The sequence below is a fragment of the Thermobia domestica genome, chromosome 1, assembly GCF_964235325.1.
Source record: "Thermobia domestica chromosome 1, izTheDome1.hap1.1, whole genome shotgun sequence".
NCBI lineage: Eukaryota > Metazoa > Arthropoda > Insecta > Zygentoma > Lepismatidae > Thermobia > Thermobia domestica.
This window is the reverse complement of record NC_137454.1, coordinates 263,824,424-263,841,317: the sequence shown is the minus strand read 5'-3', so window position 1 is coordinate 263,841,317 and position 16,894 is coordinate 263,824,424. Positions and strand designations below refer to the sequence as shown.

At 36.4% G+C, this 16,894-nt stretch overlaps 1 protein-coding gene across 1 annotated transcript in view; it reads right to left on the bottom strand.

Moving 5' to 3' along the window:
• LOC145679576 (uncharacterized) overlaps nucleotides 1-16,894 on the bottom strand; it is a 694,799-nt gene that overhangs the window by 289,442 nt on the left and 388,463 nt on the right. Inside the window, exon 7 of the mRNA XM_081750156.1 lies at nucleotides 6,826-7,018. Within this exon, the coding sequence (XP_081606282.1) occupies nucleotides 6,826-7,018 (193 nt within the window). The remainder of the gene's footprint in view (nucleotides 1-6,825; nucleotides 7,019-16,894) is intronic.

Sequence of the window (16,894 nt, the reverse complement as noted above, 5' to 3'; positions counted from 1 at the left end):
TTAACCATGTTTATAATATAAACAATAACTGTGTCCCTGGTTTGTCTCGGGTTCTCCCGTGCCCTTCCACATTCCTACCCCACCGTTTCTCAGCAGTCTAAACTAAGTCTTAATTCTTTTTTTTATATTAAAAGAACACAGTAAATAACAAAGCATAAAAAGGAAAGCAAACAACTTACATATGTCTTTCAAGACGATGAAGAAAACACAAAATTCAAAAATCAGCAGAGACAGTGTGTGAACACCTTGATATCACAATATAAGGAAGAAGGATATAAATCAGGTGGATTTTTATATAGTTTATTACAGACATTAGGAGGGCATCAAACATCTAACGACAATCTGGACATTTGTCTGGAAAAATTTTCAAGATGTGATCTACATAATTGTAAATTTGTATTTTATATTCCAATAGCAATATATATCAGGGCTTCGTGTATACTTATTAAATTGTATTCTCAATAAATGGTTTTCAAATTGCTTAAAAATTTTCTCTGCATATACAATTTCAAATATTACAAAATGAGTCTGATTATTGCATATATGAGTTGAAATTTCGTGTACAGGTACTACATGTATACTTTCATTCTACTGTATGGCTGTTGATACTATCAATTTTCCTTAATGTATTCTCAAATCATTGGTTCTCATCTGCTTTTTCAAGTAATCACTCTCTGTAGCAATACGAAAGTTGGCCAGTTAGTGCACTGACTCTGACATTAAGTTCCGAGCATCCCTTCAGGTTCTCTCAAAACTCAGTTCAATCATGCAGAGGGGGAAAGGAAAAGCTGTCTACATGTACAGTATGCAATACGTAAAGGAAGAAAGGAATCTTAGTTGCAACAGCTCATCACAAAGTTCCTTCCTCCTCCTCCCTTCAGAGGTTATTCACTATAAGCATTAAGAAAGCATGGGGAAAGCGCCACAAATGCAATAGGTATTCCTGATAACGGTGGTGCAGTTCATTAGCTCTGTGACGTCACAGTCAAAACGCACACATTTTCACTTCCAGAAACAATCTTCCTGGTGGTTTTTAGTTACTGTTGTAAAGCCGTGAGAGAAGCACGTGCAAAACCAAGTTCTGCGTTGTGCTAGAACTTTTAGTATTTCCTATACCACTTTTCATATAAAAGATGGGAAAATAAACGATACGAAGTAATGAATTAATAAATAAATATTTCAACCCTCTCCCTACAAATCCAGAAAACTCCTAATCCGACTTTCCATAGGAAAGGAGATGGGAAAATATTGCTGTGCAGGACTTTGACATAGTGGGTCCCGGGCTCGATTCCTATAGTGTGCAGGGCTTTCACACAAGGGGTCCCGGGCTCAATTCCTCTTTTATTTAGTACACTCACACAAAGTGTTCGAATAATTATTAGCTGGTTAAAATATTACTGTGCAGGGCTTTCATATAAGGAGTCCCGGGCTCAATTCCTCTTGGGGATCTCCCTTCCATAGGAAAGGAGATGGTAAAATATTAGTGTACAGAGGGCTTTTACATAAGGAGACCCAATAGGGATCATATTTTAACAACAAGCTTCTTACTACGCTCACACATAGTGTTCGAGTAACCATTACGATGGATATAAAGATACGAATGAAATAAAAGCCAGAGGGCTCCTGGAAGTCATACACTACCTCGAATGGGACCTATAATGTCAGGAAACAACAAGTTTTTAGTATACACACACAAACTGTTCTGAATTTGCAAATAGCAAATGATCCAATTTAAAATACATTGGGAACCATGGCAGGAGGTCACTGGAAACCCGGAGGTCATGCACCCTACACCGAGACGCTCTTTTCACAACCATTTTAAAGTGCTGAGCAATACAGGGGCTATAGAAGGACCATGGGAACCCAGGGAACCATTTGAAGACCCAAAATCATGGATGGGGTTCTGCACCCTCTTTAACAACGAGTATTATTGTAAATAATACGAATGAAATAAAAAGTACAGGAACACTCTTCAGGGGTTATCTATGGGGGCCAGTGCGGGCCTTGCTCCTACGTGGACACACCAAAGGTCAATAACTTCTCACATAAGTCATTCCACTTTCCAGGAAAACACTCAGACCTACTTTCGCTTGTCGGAATTAACATCACCCACTTTCTAAACCTTGTTAACAACTCAAAACCCATTAGAACAGCGTTTCCCAACAGTTGTGCCGCGGCACACTAGTGTGTTGTGAATGGGCCGCTGGTGTGCCGCGAGGAATCGAAACAAAATTATTAATTTTATAGCAATCAAATTGCAAAACGTAGGGGAAAATGTATATTTGTATTTCACATTAGTATGAACCTCTACAGTACTATGAATCTACAATTTTAAGTTTCATACCGGGTTATTCTGTACATTTCCAATGTTGAAAAAAGTACTTGTTATAATTGTTATGACCATTATTGCTTCTTTATTGTTGCAGACTATTTCGTAACTTGAAAATTTAAAATATCACTCAATCCTTTCGACAAATTACCTACATTTGTGTTTTAAAAGAAAACGAGATATGTTTGTTTGTTCGTTATTTAGTGAGCTTCCTTCTTAGTAAAAGGTTGGATACAGTTTTTTTAAAAGCGTATTTTTAGAAACCTGAGTCCAATATTCCATTGCAATTGTTTTCTATTTTTAAACTAGAACGAAAAATAAGCATAATGATTTACCAAGGGGGAAAAACAGTGAAAGAGCTTTCTTCTCTGTGAGGAGATCAATTATCACAGAAAAAATACCACTGTGTTTTGTATTTACAAATAATAATATCTATAAGTGTGCCGTGAGAATCGAAGTATCACCCGTAGTGTGCCGCAAGTTGAAAAAGGTTGGGAAACGCTGCATTAGAATAACAGATTCTGACATCGTAGGCTTAGCTTTGTGTACAAAGATAAATCATTCTACTTAACAATAGTTTGTTTCCTTATGCATAAAGAATAATAAGAGGCCTAGTGTATAAAATACCTACAGCTAGACAATTCTCAGTTGATTAGCAATGTCAACTTGTTTCAAGAAGTATTGCCATGAGACGAAAAGTACATTTAAAATTCCTGACCAAACAAGAAACATTACAGTCTTCGTCTTCCAGACGAGACTGGCGTTTCATAAGTCTCGTGGACAATACTAGTTCACACAAGTATTAATAGTTTAGTCATGAACTATTTGTACAATACTACATAATATTTAAAGTGCAGCAGTAAGCAGGACACATCCAATGAAGTCCAAATTTTCAGAATATGAGGGCATGGAAGGATAAACAATTGATTAGTATAATAGCATCGTGAAGCAGCAAAGCGCTAAGAATGTTATCTAGTGGCAGCTAGACCAGCCGGAGAGCCAACGTTCAGTGGTAGACGAAGATTGGTAACACACGAATGTCTGTATACTGTGAAAAGATCATTCATCATCGAAGATCGTCATTTGATCGCGGAAGAATAATATCATAACACTAGTGCGATTTATTCTTTCACAATATTGGTGTCTATATTAGACAGAATGCGACAACAGTGCAGCGCATATGGATTCGATGACTATACGGAAGCACTACGCAGCGACACGCCGGATTCCAACGATCGTGGTACAACCCGGGCCGCGAGGACGAAACGCCTGTATGTATGCTTCTGAAGGATCGGGCAGCCACATTTCTGATACTACCGTAAGCATCAGACGCTTTCGTACAGTGCTTACAAGTAAAGGGTACAAATGGATGAATCGAGTCGTGGGATGAGACATAATGCGCCTGATAGAGGGTGTGAAAATATGTATATGTGCAAGGTTATAGCGGCTGAGCGCCATAAGAAACAGAGGGGGAGGGGATAAAAGTTGGTGGGAGAAGGGCTATGCTATGTTATAGAAATACATCAAATAAACTGTTGAATCGTATAAACAGCGAAAGATACACAGTGGAAACGGCGGTAGTTTCACATATTGGCACACGAAGGAGCAGAGTAGATGACGAACCTCCGCCGCCATCTTGAAGTCCACAATTTGAAATTTATATTTTTTCAAATGGAAAGGTAGTCATGTGATGTATCAATTAGGGCCAGTATGTTCTCAAAAAATCAAATTTAAACTTTAGTGATCGTTATCTCTACTTATTTGGAAGATTTACGATCATTTTTATAGTCATTTACGAGGAGCGAGGAGCTAATACTCGTATGTTGAAAGCTTCTATTATCACATAACACTTAAAAGTTAATCATATCTACAAGCCAAGAAAACTAAGTGAAATTTGATATCCAAGTTGTATATGATTACATTATTATTTGACATTACTTCCAATTGCTTCATATATAACCAAAGAGCTGTTCTGGTCCGGAAGAACTGCTTCCGCTTGTTTTATTTTTGTTTTGATTTTTGCGCTTTTGCTCGAAAACAATGTAGAGTTTATATAGTTACCTCTTATTAAATGACATACTTACTAATATAGACCATACCACAATAAAATCTGATACTATTTTTTTACCACTTGCTATATTTTTCACTCAACTTTCTTTGTTCACCTTTGTAAGCAATAGCAACTTGGGACGAGCGTAGCATGTGATATGTGGATGAACAGTGGGTGATTGGAGTCGAATACAGCAAAGACGTTGTAGCGGAAAATAAGATATTGCATGAGGTGGCTTTCTCGAGTGTCTTTCGTGTCGCATTACGTTTGATCGGTTTATTTGAAATATAAAGCCTTCGATTATTATGACAATGTTGGTTCGTGAGTTTGGAACTTGTAATGATGATCCATAGTCAGAGAAATACAGTTGTTTGAAAGAATTAAAAGATCAATATTGTCGGAGGACGGTTCATATCCAATGCTCTTCCAGCAGGAATGAGCCCCTAAGATTACAGACTTGGCGTGCGTGGAGTACCTGGATTAACAGTTCCCTGGGAGGTGGGAGGGTGTCGGGGACCGGTGGATGGTCACCATGCTCTCCACATCTCGACATCTACTTGTGAGGACATCTTCAGTCCATACTATACTCCATCAAGATCCTGAATTTACCACATCTCGTGCAGCGGATTGAGGATATTTGTGCTTCTGTGTACCCAAAGACATTACTGGCTGTGCATGAGGAGTGGAAGAGACGTGTGGAACACACCATCGTTGCACATGGTGGGCATTTCAAGAATGTGTTGTGATGGTATCCAAAGGGAAAAAACAGGCCATAATTAATGGTTAGTGATGTGACAAAATGGACAGCAGAATTGCGTTCCTGATCAAAATACAGTCTTAACATATGTGCCGCATGACTACCTTTCTATTTCAAATAATATAACAAATTTCAAAATGGTGGATTTCAAGATGGCGACGGAGGTTTGTGATCTACTCTGCCCATTCTTCTTTTAAGGTAACTTCAGGTATATACGCCAGTGCAGCTAAATACGCCAAGTGTTCAGTACTGGGACATTTCCCACGAAATCCGTTAAATGCGCTTCCAATATATGTTATGGTCTTGGACAAGTCGAATTTGACGAATACTCCGAACGACAGCGCTGAGACCGCCATGCCGTGCAATGTTGTTTACTTCGGGAAGGTTCCGTAGAAGGACGTTATTATTTCAATAGAAGTAAGAATCATTTATTAGCATCATGCTAACTCAGAACATTGCCGATTGTTTACAGCAATGTACGACTTATTTCGTGTCCGTCTAGGAACACTTTGTTTTGTAAGTGTAATTTCAGTATTTGTGAATCCATGGCTACTAAATCAATACCAAACATGGTACAGCGAAATACGCCAGGACTTGTGCAGGACTGACCGCAAATCTCCAAGATATTTTCATTTGTTCCATATGTTCCATGTAATATCGTTGTAGTTTTTTAAAGTCAAAGTGCAGTGACACTGTTTGTTTTACTTCTTATGGTCTAAAACTTTTCAGTTTGGTACTTCATTTCAACTTTGGAGATTAACGTTTTTGCATTTTATATTTATCTTCATCTTGCAATTTGGTTATTCTATTTTTTTTTCTTCAGCCATGTTGTGTAGTAATATTTGAGTTCCTATAATGCAGGCGATGTAAGCAGTTGCAAGGTTTATTACAGGTTTCTAGTAGTATCCTAGACTTGGCTTAATTACCTGCACGTGCTGGTAAATACGCCACTTCGTAACACCTTTTTCTTTTACTGTGTGTACCAAATAGAAGCGAGTCGCGTCATTGCCACATTTTTTCCTACACGCAGAAAAGGCTACTCTGCAACGTACATGTCTTGTTCTTTGTGTTTCGTGAAAATTAAGGCCATAAAAAATACACCTTTAACATGGCGTATTTATCTGCACCTACCTTACCAATATGTGAAATTACCACCGTTTACATTGTCTATCTTTCACTATTTTACGATTCAACAGTTTATTTGGTGTATTTCTATAATATAGCATAGCCCTTCTCCCATCAACTTTTATCCTCTTCCCCTCTGTTTCTTATGGCGCTCAGCCACTATAACTTTGCACATACACTTGTTTTTACACTCTCTATCAGGCATCCCGCAACTCAATTCATCCATTTGGACCCTTTACTTGTCAGAATCCCCACGAGCAATTTTACTCTAATATAATTATCTTATTCATTTTATAGTTGCAATATTGTTATCGCCGTTATAAGCATTTTACTATCAAAAAAGAACAAAGGTTCATATTACAATTTGTTAGTATTTCATCAATTTATGCTTGCTTCCTAGTTCACACGTTAAGACGCTCACGAATAAAAGTTTCAAGTTTGTTCACTTAAAGCTTAGTTATCAATTAATGGTACTAATGAACGTATTGGGGAAAGGCAATAGGATCGCAAGTAAACGGTAAACGAATGACTAATATTATTATTAGAAAGTATTGGTCAACTTACCACTATCTATGTCACTTTCAAATGTGTTCCAACACACTCTTTCAGGATCGTTTGGATCTTGGTACAATAGGCACAGCGCATTGATTTCAGGTTCCGACAAGTACAATCTTTCTAATGTGCTGAGACCCATATTATCTAGTCCTCTTCGGAATTGTGATTGCGTAATACGCCCGCTTCTGAGTGGATCAAATTGCTATCGAAAAAAAATACTGTGTTATACCATTCATAATATATTACCTAATATTGTAGTACATTAATCAAGTGTTACATGATTTTACAATTTCAAGAAATTAAATCCGCACGTTCAATGGATTTGCATATCCAGTTTCCTAATTATGAAAAAAAAAAATACGATCCCTCCAACAACAATCAAATGACGGGTTCAAGTGTTTTACAGAAGTTATTATGAAGTAAGATAAAACGTGAATTGAGCAAAAAAAAATGTTTCAAGAGCTAAAACTTTAAGTTATTAGCTGCAAATTCATTCGTGGCGTGAATCTGAAGAAGACTTCACACAAAAATCAAAATAGTATTTGATAGCTGATAAGCAGTAATCGAGCGGTTTAAGCGGTCGATTGATATCTCAATCGGATGTTAGTCTAGGCTCTGTACATAAGAGCTGTAGAAAAGTCGGGGATGACAGCAGATCTCTTCAGAACCTGTTAGAGGGTGATCAATTAATGAAAAAAATCGAAGGTAACACTTCCGCAACCGGGGCCTTCACTGTAAAATTCAATATTCAAAATGGCGCCCGCGCGCAAGTACTAAATTATATTTGAACTGAAATATCTTCTCACAGAAACAAGTTAGAAACTTCGTTTTTGTACCAAATTAAAGATAATTGATAGTAGAAGTAAGAAAACTGGATATTGTTTACATGTTGCCTCCATATTTAAAAATAACGGTTATTTGGGCCATAAAATAGTTTTTCTCGTTTCTCTTTTTTCATTTTATGACAAATAACTATGAAGTTATTAAAAATATGAAAACGCAGCCCAAACTAATTAAAGGAGCATAATCTTAGCTTTCTATTGTTACCAATATCTTTAGTAGATCTTAGAAAATGACGGAGCTATTTAAATTTAATGGCGCAGGGTGTAGCGTTTTTTGGACTGTTTAATAAATTATCGGAAAAACACTACGCGCAAAACTTTCAAAGAGCTATTACTTTTCACCAAATTAAAATAGTCCATTTATTTTATCGATAAATTAAATCGATAGGATCGCTGTGTCGTAGGAAATGCTATAATAATGTTATTTCATTTGTCAAATATTATTATTAACATGTTTGTTCATATAATATGTAGCTAATGTTGCAGACTCTAATGTGGACAGTGGACACCAATATCCTAGACAATGACTATAGAAAACCTGTTTGGCATCTCCCTATCCCAAGACACCTCTTCCTCTGCATCTGTATTAGACGTAAATGCCTGCATCATTTGCCAGAATCGTGACAAATCTTCAGGTAAAAGAATGTCGTCTTTCCGAGGGAGAGAAGATGTTATAGCTGCGGCTGAAATTCGCAAGGATGGTGTTCTGAAAAGATTTAAGGATCTTCAGCGAGGTGCAGAATTTGTGTATCATTGTAATAACGCATTCTATATGTTATATTCAAAGAAGAATGTGTTGTTACGGAAGAAAAAGAAAAGTTAACGAAGTGAAAGTGAGGAGCTGGATCAACGTTCAACAAAATCTCTATCTGAGCCAATGGCAAAGAAAATAAGAGTAGATATTCCAGTTCGACAATCACCATCTTCAAACAAGAAAGCAAGAAATGTTTTATGTGTAACACATCGGAATTAAACTAAAGTACAGAATATGATAATGAAATCGTGCAACTACATTTTTATCCGCAACCATGTTCTTTAAAGATGACGAATTTACGAGAACTTGTGATTTGGAGGATAAATTACCTGTTTTCGGTGCAGATCTCTATTATCATAAGGCCTGTCTTGAGTACTATCTTCTGAAGTTCAATAAATATTCTCAGAAATTAAATAACACAACTACCGAGTTTAAGAAAACTAATAAAAATGCAGTGTTTAATAAAGTGGCACCAATTATCGAGAAACTATTGGATGAGGGTGTGTATTAACATTGTCGGAAATTCGAGACTTCATTAATGGAAACAGTGAACTGACTTTTAATAACAACGAAGTTAAACTTTGGGGAAAAAGTAAGGTTTTCGAAGCCTTCGAAAAGAAATAAACCGATTCTAGGTTTCAACTCATTATTTAGTGCTGAAGAAGTAGCTGACAAACTGAGATCGATTAACATAGTTACGGGTGCAGCGAAAGAAGTACGAACGGCTCTCCTTCACACATATTTCGGTATTGAAGGAGAATTTGGAGACAGTCAGCAACTTCGTAAGTCCTGGCCAACAACTAGAATTCCTCAACTTCTTTTGGATTTCCTAGCAGAAGTCCTACAAGTGGTCAAGTTGAACATCATATCTGAGACGCATACGAAGATCTAATATCACTGACGAAAACAGTGAAAATGATCTTGAAGAATTTTCCGACCAACAAAATCTAAATTTTCAGAATCTATTGATATCAATCTTCCAGGCTTTATTCTATAATATATATTGTAGTAGGAAAGCAACCTCCATGTATTTCATGGTGGCACATTCAATTCATGAGAAATGCAAAATCAGACAACTGATTTCAACTATAAATAAATTAGGTGTGTCAGTTGGCTATAAAGATATCAAGCAAGCACGAAGCAGCCTTGAACAATATACACTAAGACCTGTTCCTCCACCTTGTCTTTTTCAAGCCACTTTCAGGGTGATAGTTTCACGGTAGGAGCTATGGACAATTTCTACCGTTAAGAGGCTATTCTGTCAGGAATCCTTGATAGCCACGATACAGTCATGGTGCTTTACCGGAAAGTGCCAACAAAAGTCCCATCGAAACCGAAATTGTCGAAGTCGGTATTAGCAAGACCTCCAGTCATCTTCGATCCTCGCTTACATCTCAGCAATTGAAGAAATAAGAAAGGAAGGTACAACCTATATCGATTCAAAACATGCTGACAATTTTTCCCGAACTGTATGATTTGGACATCGATAATCTGCGTCAGAAGGAGTTTACTCAAGACATAATGCATGCTGCATACGAACTAGAAACTAAAGAATCCACTCTAACGCGGAGTACTGTGAATGTGATAATAACGGATGTTTCCAAGAAACAAGTTGGCTTTCTTCCAGTACTGCCGTATCCAGTAACGGAATAAAATAGTGTATACACAGCAATGAAAAAACTTCCAGAGCCTACTTATACACTCAAACCAATCTTCAATGCCTGTAGTATATGACGAAGGAGTGTATCACATTGCTGCCGAAATTCAACTTAGGAGCAATGAATTTTCATTGTCCTCACGCTAGGATCATTCCACATGGCCTTGTCTGTACAGGAAAGTACATTTCTGGTAGTGGCTTGGAGTCTCTTTTCATAGAAAATTTTTGGGTTCAAAGTAACAGAGAGTATTCTAAAGGGAACTATCTACGTTAGGGCAGTGAGAGGTATGTTTATGATTGTAGATGTGTTTATGCTAAAGGGAAGGCTTTCCTGGAAAAAGAATTTGAATATTGTACGTCTGTCATTAAGCAGTTCGTTGACACTATTACAATTATGAAAGAAAGACAAGCTTAACGTCCTCTTATCAGTTCTTGGAGTTGGTCATTAATTCAGATGAAATATTGAAGCTTTGCAGAACTCAGCTCAATCTCGGAGCAGTGTCACTGTCTTGAACAGTTTTTACATATTTTATTTCTGCTGAAAAGCCTTATAAGAGCTGACAGGGAAGGATACTGGCCGCTGCATCTGTATATTGTACAGCAGTTGCTACCGGTATTCATGGCATTCAATCGAATCAATTTCCCTCTATCTTGAACAAATTAGAAATTTGTAGACTCATCACCCGGAAATAAATGCTCAGTTCATGAATGGTCACTTCGTAGTCAGAAGAACGAACAATGTATTTAGCGCAATTGGTGCTGATATGATACTTGAACAGATTATAAATAGATCTAAGAAATCATCGGAAGGAATTATGGGTCAGACGCACAGAAAGAATTATATTACGGAGTGGAAACTGTCGTACCACGAAGTTCTTTCGACATGCCAAATCTTCAGTCAGATTCTTGGTATATCACAAATAGACCATGAGTTCCTTGGTAATGCACTTGATGAAGTTCGTAACTCTGTTAACAGAATGGTAAAAGTTTATGGAGCGCAGGGAAATCCCGTACAAAGTTCACAGTCCTGTAAAGTTGTACCATTTCATGTCGAATGAAGTTGTACCAGATTCTAATGCAGAAGAAATCTTGAATTACCTGACACGTAGCCATGAAGCTTATGTGGCATTCCAAAACGAGCGATTTTTGTACAAAACAACTCCGTTGTCGAAGACCATTCACAGACGAAAACTTCCACTGTTTCGTCAAGCAAATAAAGTAGTCTACTTAGTCTGGTTTGCAAAAGCTGTTGGGACCGTCTGAGTACGTTTTCGAAGGACATTCATCAATGAATACAGCAATTATTGCTGATGTTATGAACTAACTTCGTAAAACTCGAGTGAAAGGTTTACAAACATTTACTGATCTGTTTGATGTATTCTTCAGGAGCTGCAGAAATGTTTAAACACGCGCCCGCAGGAATTTTATGTGACTATCTAATCAAATTGGTCATAAATGTGGAAAGATACCAAAGGGAACCACCTTACCTATACTACTAACTAATCTGTCAAGTACACATTCCTCCGGTGCAAATGGAGAGATTTTCGGCTTTATCGGAAAATAAAATTGAAATTCAAGATGTCTTAAAAGACTACCTCTGCACAAAAGCAAAGTTTATCGTCTTTGAAATGTATCTGAGTGAATTACTGCTTGAAAATGGTGCAACTCCTGCTGTCTGTCACTGCCTCTTCAATTGTTCCAAAAATTACATGAGTGTTTCATGTTGAATGTCAGTAATTTTACATTATGCTCTGAAAAGAAATATGTAAATATTCTCAAAAGCACAGGTAAAGTCATATATTCGTAAATATTTTGAAACTGTAGAAAACCTTAGTTAAATATATTAGCTCTCACAAGCACACATGATATTACCATCAAATTAAAGTAAATTCTCATGATATCCAAGTCTGCAAAATAAAACAATATAATAATTACATTAGCTACACATTACATGAACAAACATATTAATAATAATATTTGACAAATGAAATAACATTATTATTTCACTTTCTACGACACAGCAAACTATTACCTTTAATTTATCGATAAAATGAATGGACTATTTTAATTTGGTGAAAAGTAATAGCTTTGAAAGTTTTGCGCGTAGTGAGTTTTCTTCCGGTAATTTATTAAACAGTCCAAAAAACGCTACACCCTGCGCCACTTAAATTAAAATAGCTCCGTCATTTTTTAAGATCTACTAAAGATAGTGGTATCGATAGAAAGCTAAGATTATGCCCCTTTAATTAGTTTGGGCTGCGTTTTCATATTTTTAATAACTTCATAGTTATTTGTCATGAAATGAAAAAAGAGAAACGAGAAAAACTAATTTTTGGCCCAAATAACCGTTATTTTTAATTATGGCAGCAACATGTAAACAATATATCCAATTTTCTTACTTCTACTATCAATTATCTTTAATTTGGTACAAAAATGAAGTTTCTAACTTGTTTCTGTGAGAAGATATTTCAGTTCAAATATAATTTAGTACTTGCGCGCGGACGCCATTTTGAATATTGAATTTCACAATGAAGGCCCCGGTTGCGGAAGTGTTACCTTTGATTTTTTTTCATTAATTGATCACCCTCTAACAGGTTCTGAAGAGATCTGCTGTCATCCCCGACTTTTCTACAGCTCTTATGGACAGAGACTGGATTATGTACTCCCATGCGCAAAAAAAATTGCGCGTGTACTGTAACTCAAGATTTTTCGCATTTATTCAATTTTTTTTTACGTTTATGGGTAAAATTCAGTTATTAGTATGTGGAGATAATAGAAAGCAATTCATCTAAGGAGATATTTTCAAAAAATATAATAAAATAATAAAAATATAAGCAAAAAACAAAATTATGCTCGGTTTTGTGTATACTGGCAACGATGATTGCTAGGGATTTTTTCAGTAGCAGATCACAATTGCGGAGGGAATTCAGTAGGGGAATCGAGAAATTGGATCAAGAAACTGGATAGTGGACTAATATGTTGCATTTATTGGTTAAAACCTAGTGTGTAGATTGCCTGCCAAATATAAATTAGCTTCTGTAACTAAGATGTCGTACGAAAATATAGAATTAAACAGAAAAAACTCTTATCTTAAGGTTCGAAGCGATACGGACCATGGTTATGAAGATTATTTCTTAAAAAAAAAAAAAAAAGGAGCTAACACCATGTAACCTCCGTGGTTCGGTGGGTAGAGTGGCGGAGTCGTAGTTATTTTATAATTTTGACACCACATCGAATCCCATCCCATTTCTTTTTCTTTTACTTCTTTTCTTTTTTCTTTTTTTCTTTTCTTTTCTTTTTTTTTTTTACAATACATTATAATTTTCATGTTAATAAGAACCGAAGCAATATAATAAGGACAACTTACTGATATTTTGCTGTAATGACGTATTTATCCAGGATTAGAGAACTATTGTTACCGTAATAGCTATTGTTTTCTGTTCATGCTGTTGTATAGTTTCTCTCATCCTGTTTTCTTGGGGAAAAAACAATTTTGTCTCCAACGAAGTGTGAAGGATATATACGGACAGAAAAAGACATTTTAGCACCAAACGTGATTTATCGTGATGAAGTGGACTAGTTTGCCATTATATATATATATAAAAAAATGAAGCTGGCTTTTCTTTAGGTTTTAGCTAAAAAAAAATAAGTTTTGCTTTATATGACTATACTTTATGAGGCAAGGTGTGTGATCATACCCACAAATTTAGCTAGGGAGTGAAAGATAATTGTTTATACAAACATTTTACAGATTTAGGTGCGTGAAACACCAATACACCATGGTCTCGCTTATCCGACCATCCTTTGTTCCACATGCCATATGATCCGATATATCATTGCAAATAGCACCAATCGGCAAGAAGATCTGCAAGTTGTGGTCTTAATCTATTTTTCATGCTGTGGAGTCTATCGCCTAGCGCGCCCGTCTACACCTTGACTCATACGTCTATCATTTAGTGCAGACACGTATCCAGGTTTTCTATTCGGAGGGGGCCCAACACGAATCCTCGTAAGCACGTAATTCTAATGTTTTTAAATATCAATAATAATAATAATAATAATAATAATAATAATAATAATAATAATAATAATAATAATAATAATAATAATAATAATAATAATAATAATGCAACAGTTCTGTACCTCTCTTAAACTTTTTCCTACTTTTCATTTATAAACCGGTTTATTTTGGAAACTGCATTATAGCACAAACAAAATGAAACATATTTTCGAGAGAAATGTAACTAAAGAAAACTGTCTGCTACGTATATCACATAACAAAAATAGCAAGAAGACATTGAGTGCATCTTTCTAATATATTAAAGTTAAAAACAGAACGGAAACGAAATGTTAATCCTATTTAAAACTGTTCTTTAATTCCACCTGGTTAGTGGCGTATTTACGATTTTGTTTCGGGAGGGGCTTTGCTAACTTTCGGGGGGGGGCTTTGCCTGGAAATGTGAAAATTCTGCAAGATATTTCATTTACTTTACTATACTAAGTAAGATTTCGTGGGGGGCTTAAGCCCGGAAGCCACCCCCCTAAATACGCCACTGCACCTGGCATAATGGCATTATGGTATGTTCTTAGAATTATAACAAGACAACAGCACATTGCCCAAAGTTTGGACACTGACTACTAGTAAACTGATATAAAAGAACCTCAAAAGGGTAAAGGCAAGTTTATTAAAAAGTGCTTGAGTTTCGGAGAGAGACACCTCTCAGGCCCTCACGCTGGATACGTCCCTGATTCAGTGCAGTGCAGTTATTTGTTATAAAACATTATTATTAGATGCGTAATATGTAAAATTATATCATAAGTTTTACTTTTAATAGGTCTTTTCTTAACACATCCATATTATCCAGCGTTCTGCCTGCCTGTTTATGTCGGATAAGCGAAACTCTACTGTATTTCCAAAGCTAGCATATACATGAACTAGAATTGTATCGTCCTAGAACAGGCAATAGTCTGAAATGCTTATATTAAAAGGCTGGAATAAAAAAAAAAGCATAAGTACTGATTTGGAAGCGTGAGAACAAATTAAAAACAATTCAATATATTTCCTAGGTATCAGATTATCATCTTATTATGTCGATGTGTATTCTTTTTTAAACATAGTTTTAAAAGTTATACCATTCGCAATATTCCTGAGGAAATCGAAAGAAAAACTCCTTGTGCCTCTTATGGCAAAGCGGCTTAAGTGCATGGTCCGAAACCGATTCCCACGTTAAGGTATAGATAAAGTTCCCGTACTTCAAAAATGCAGATCCGGGACGCTAATAAATTACGAGAATCTTTGAAATGCTTAAAACTGAAAGAAGTGTTAAATACTAATTTACTTTCCTCCATTAGATAGAGTTGTTCAAGTATTACGTTATCACATTTTTATTCATTTCACTAGATCTTCCAAGGACGCCAATTTCTCTTTAAATTTGGGGGGGGGGGCTTTCAAATGCAGAAGATATATATATGAGGATTTTAAGACAAATTACACTCAAATAATGCCAAATATTGTATATTCATAAATACAAAGGAGGCCTACATGAGCTTTGAGCGGACCCGGCTCCCCAGGATCGGCGCCCTTGCCTTCTTCCTAGTTAAGCAAACGTAAGCAGATGATTTACTCCCTCCCCCTGGTAAGCAAAATTGTTTTTTTTTTTTTTTTTTTTTTTTCCTCAAGATCTGTTGTGTTTCGTGAAATAACAGCAGGAATTTCCTGATTACTTAACCATCTAAATGAATGTTTTCACTTAGAGCCATCCCGTCGATTCGCGTTGTCTAGGACTAAAATAAATTAAGGGTCAATAATGAAGATGAGACTTCCATATCAAACATGAAGAGACATGTGGATCGGAAATCTTTCTTTGTTCCAACTTTGATTTTTTCAAATCCATGATGGGAAATTATATTATGAGTACAATTTTCGAAATTAATAGTATACAATCGTAAAAATATCTTACAAAACGATGGTTTATTGCAAAATACTTTGACTCAAAGAATAAATTACAAGTAATAAACTTGTTACTTTTCCTGAAGAGTCTAAGTCGTGAATGAGACGGAAGCTGTCGAGCCTAGTGCTTGGAACGATTGCCTCACTTGTTCTACCTTCCCGTGGCGCAGCCTTGATTCGACTTGATCCTAAACGTATTATTCAGAAGACGAAGTCGGAAGATATTTCCCATTTTTCCAAAACACTCTTGGTCGATTACAATCTGCCTCACTCGTGAGGGGACAATCCCATGGCGTAAGCGTCGGTGGACCACCGATAGGCAACTAGTGACATGTCCCCAAAAATTGGCGGTCCCGCAGCCAAAAATTGGTCCCACTTCCGTTTTGAAAATTATACCACCACCGGCAGAGAAGCGACGGGACGCCAACGAACCACAAAATTATTCCCCTAAAATACGTTAAATCGCCTATATGCGTAATTTCTTTGCATCAAGATGAGTCTAAAAACATTTTTTAAAAAATAAAACGAAAGTGCCCTGAGCTGGGCGTGAACCATCAACCTTAGGGTTACTAATTGCGTGTTCTTCCGAATTCGTCACGGAGGCGATTATGAAAACACAGCTTGTAGAGTGATAAATCGTTGAAGTCTTTTTAATATTTCTAATCAGAGTGCTTCTTTAACCGTGTATATTTGAAGACAACTGTTCGGAATCAAATCAAATGCACTCGTCATGTAATTTTATAACAAAATGGCAAGCATCTATTTACTTTTTTCATAGTTCTCCCATATTCACTTGCTAGTGATCGACGACAGTTGCCAACTAAATTCATACAATTATATGCACCCACCTCAAGATTTTTCACTTCATGATGTAA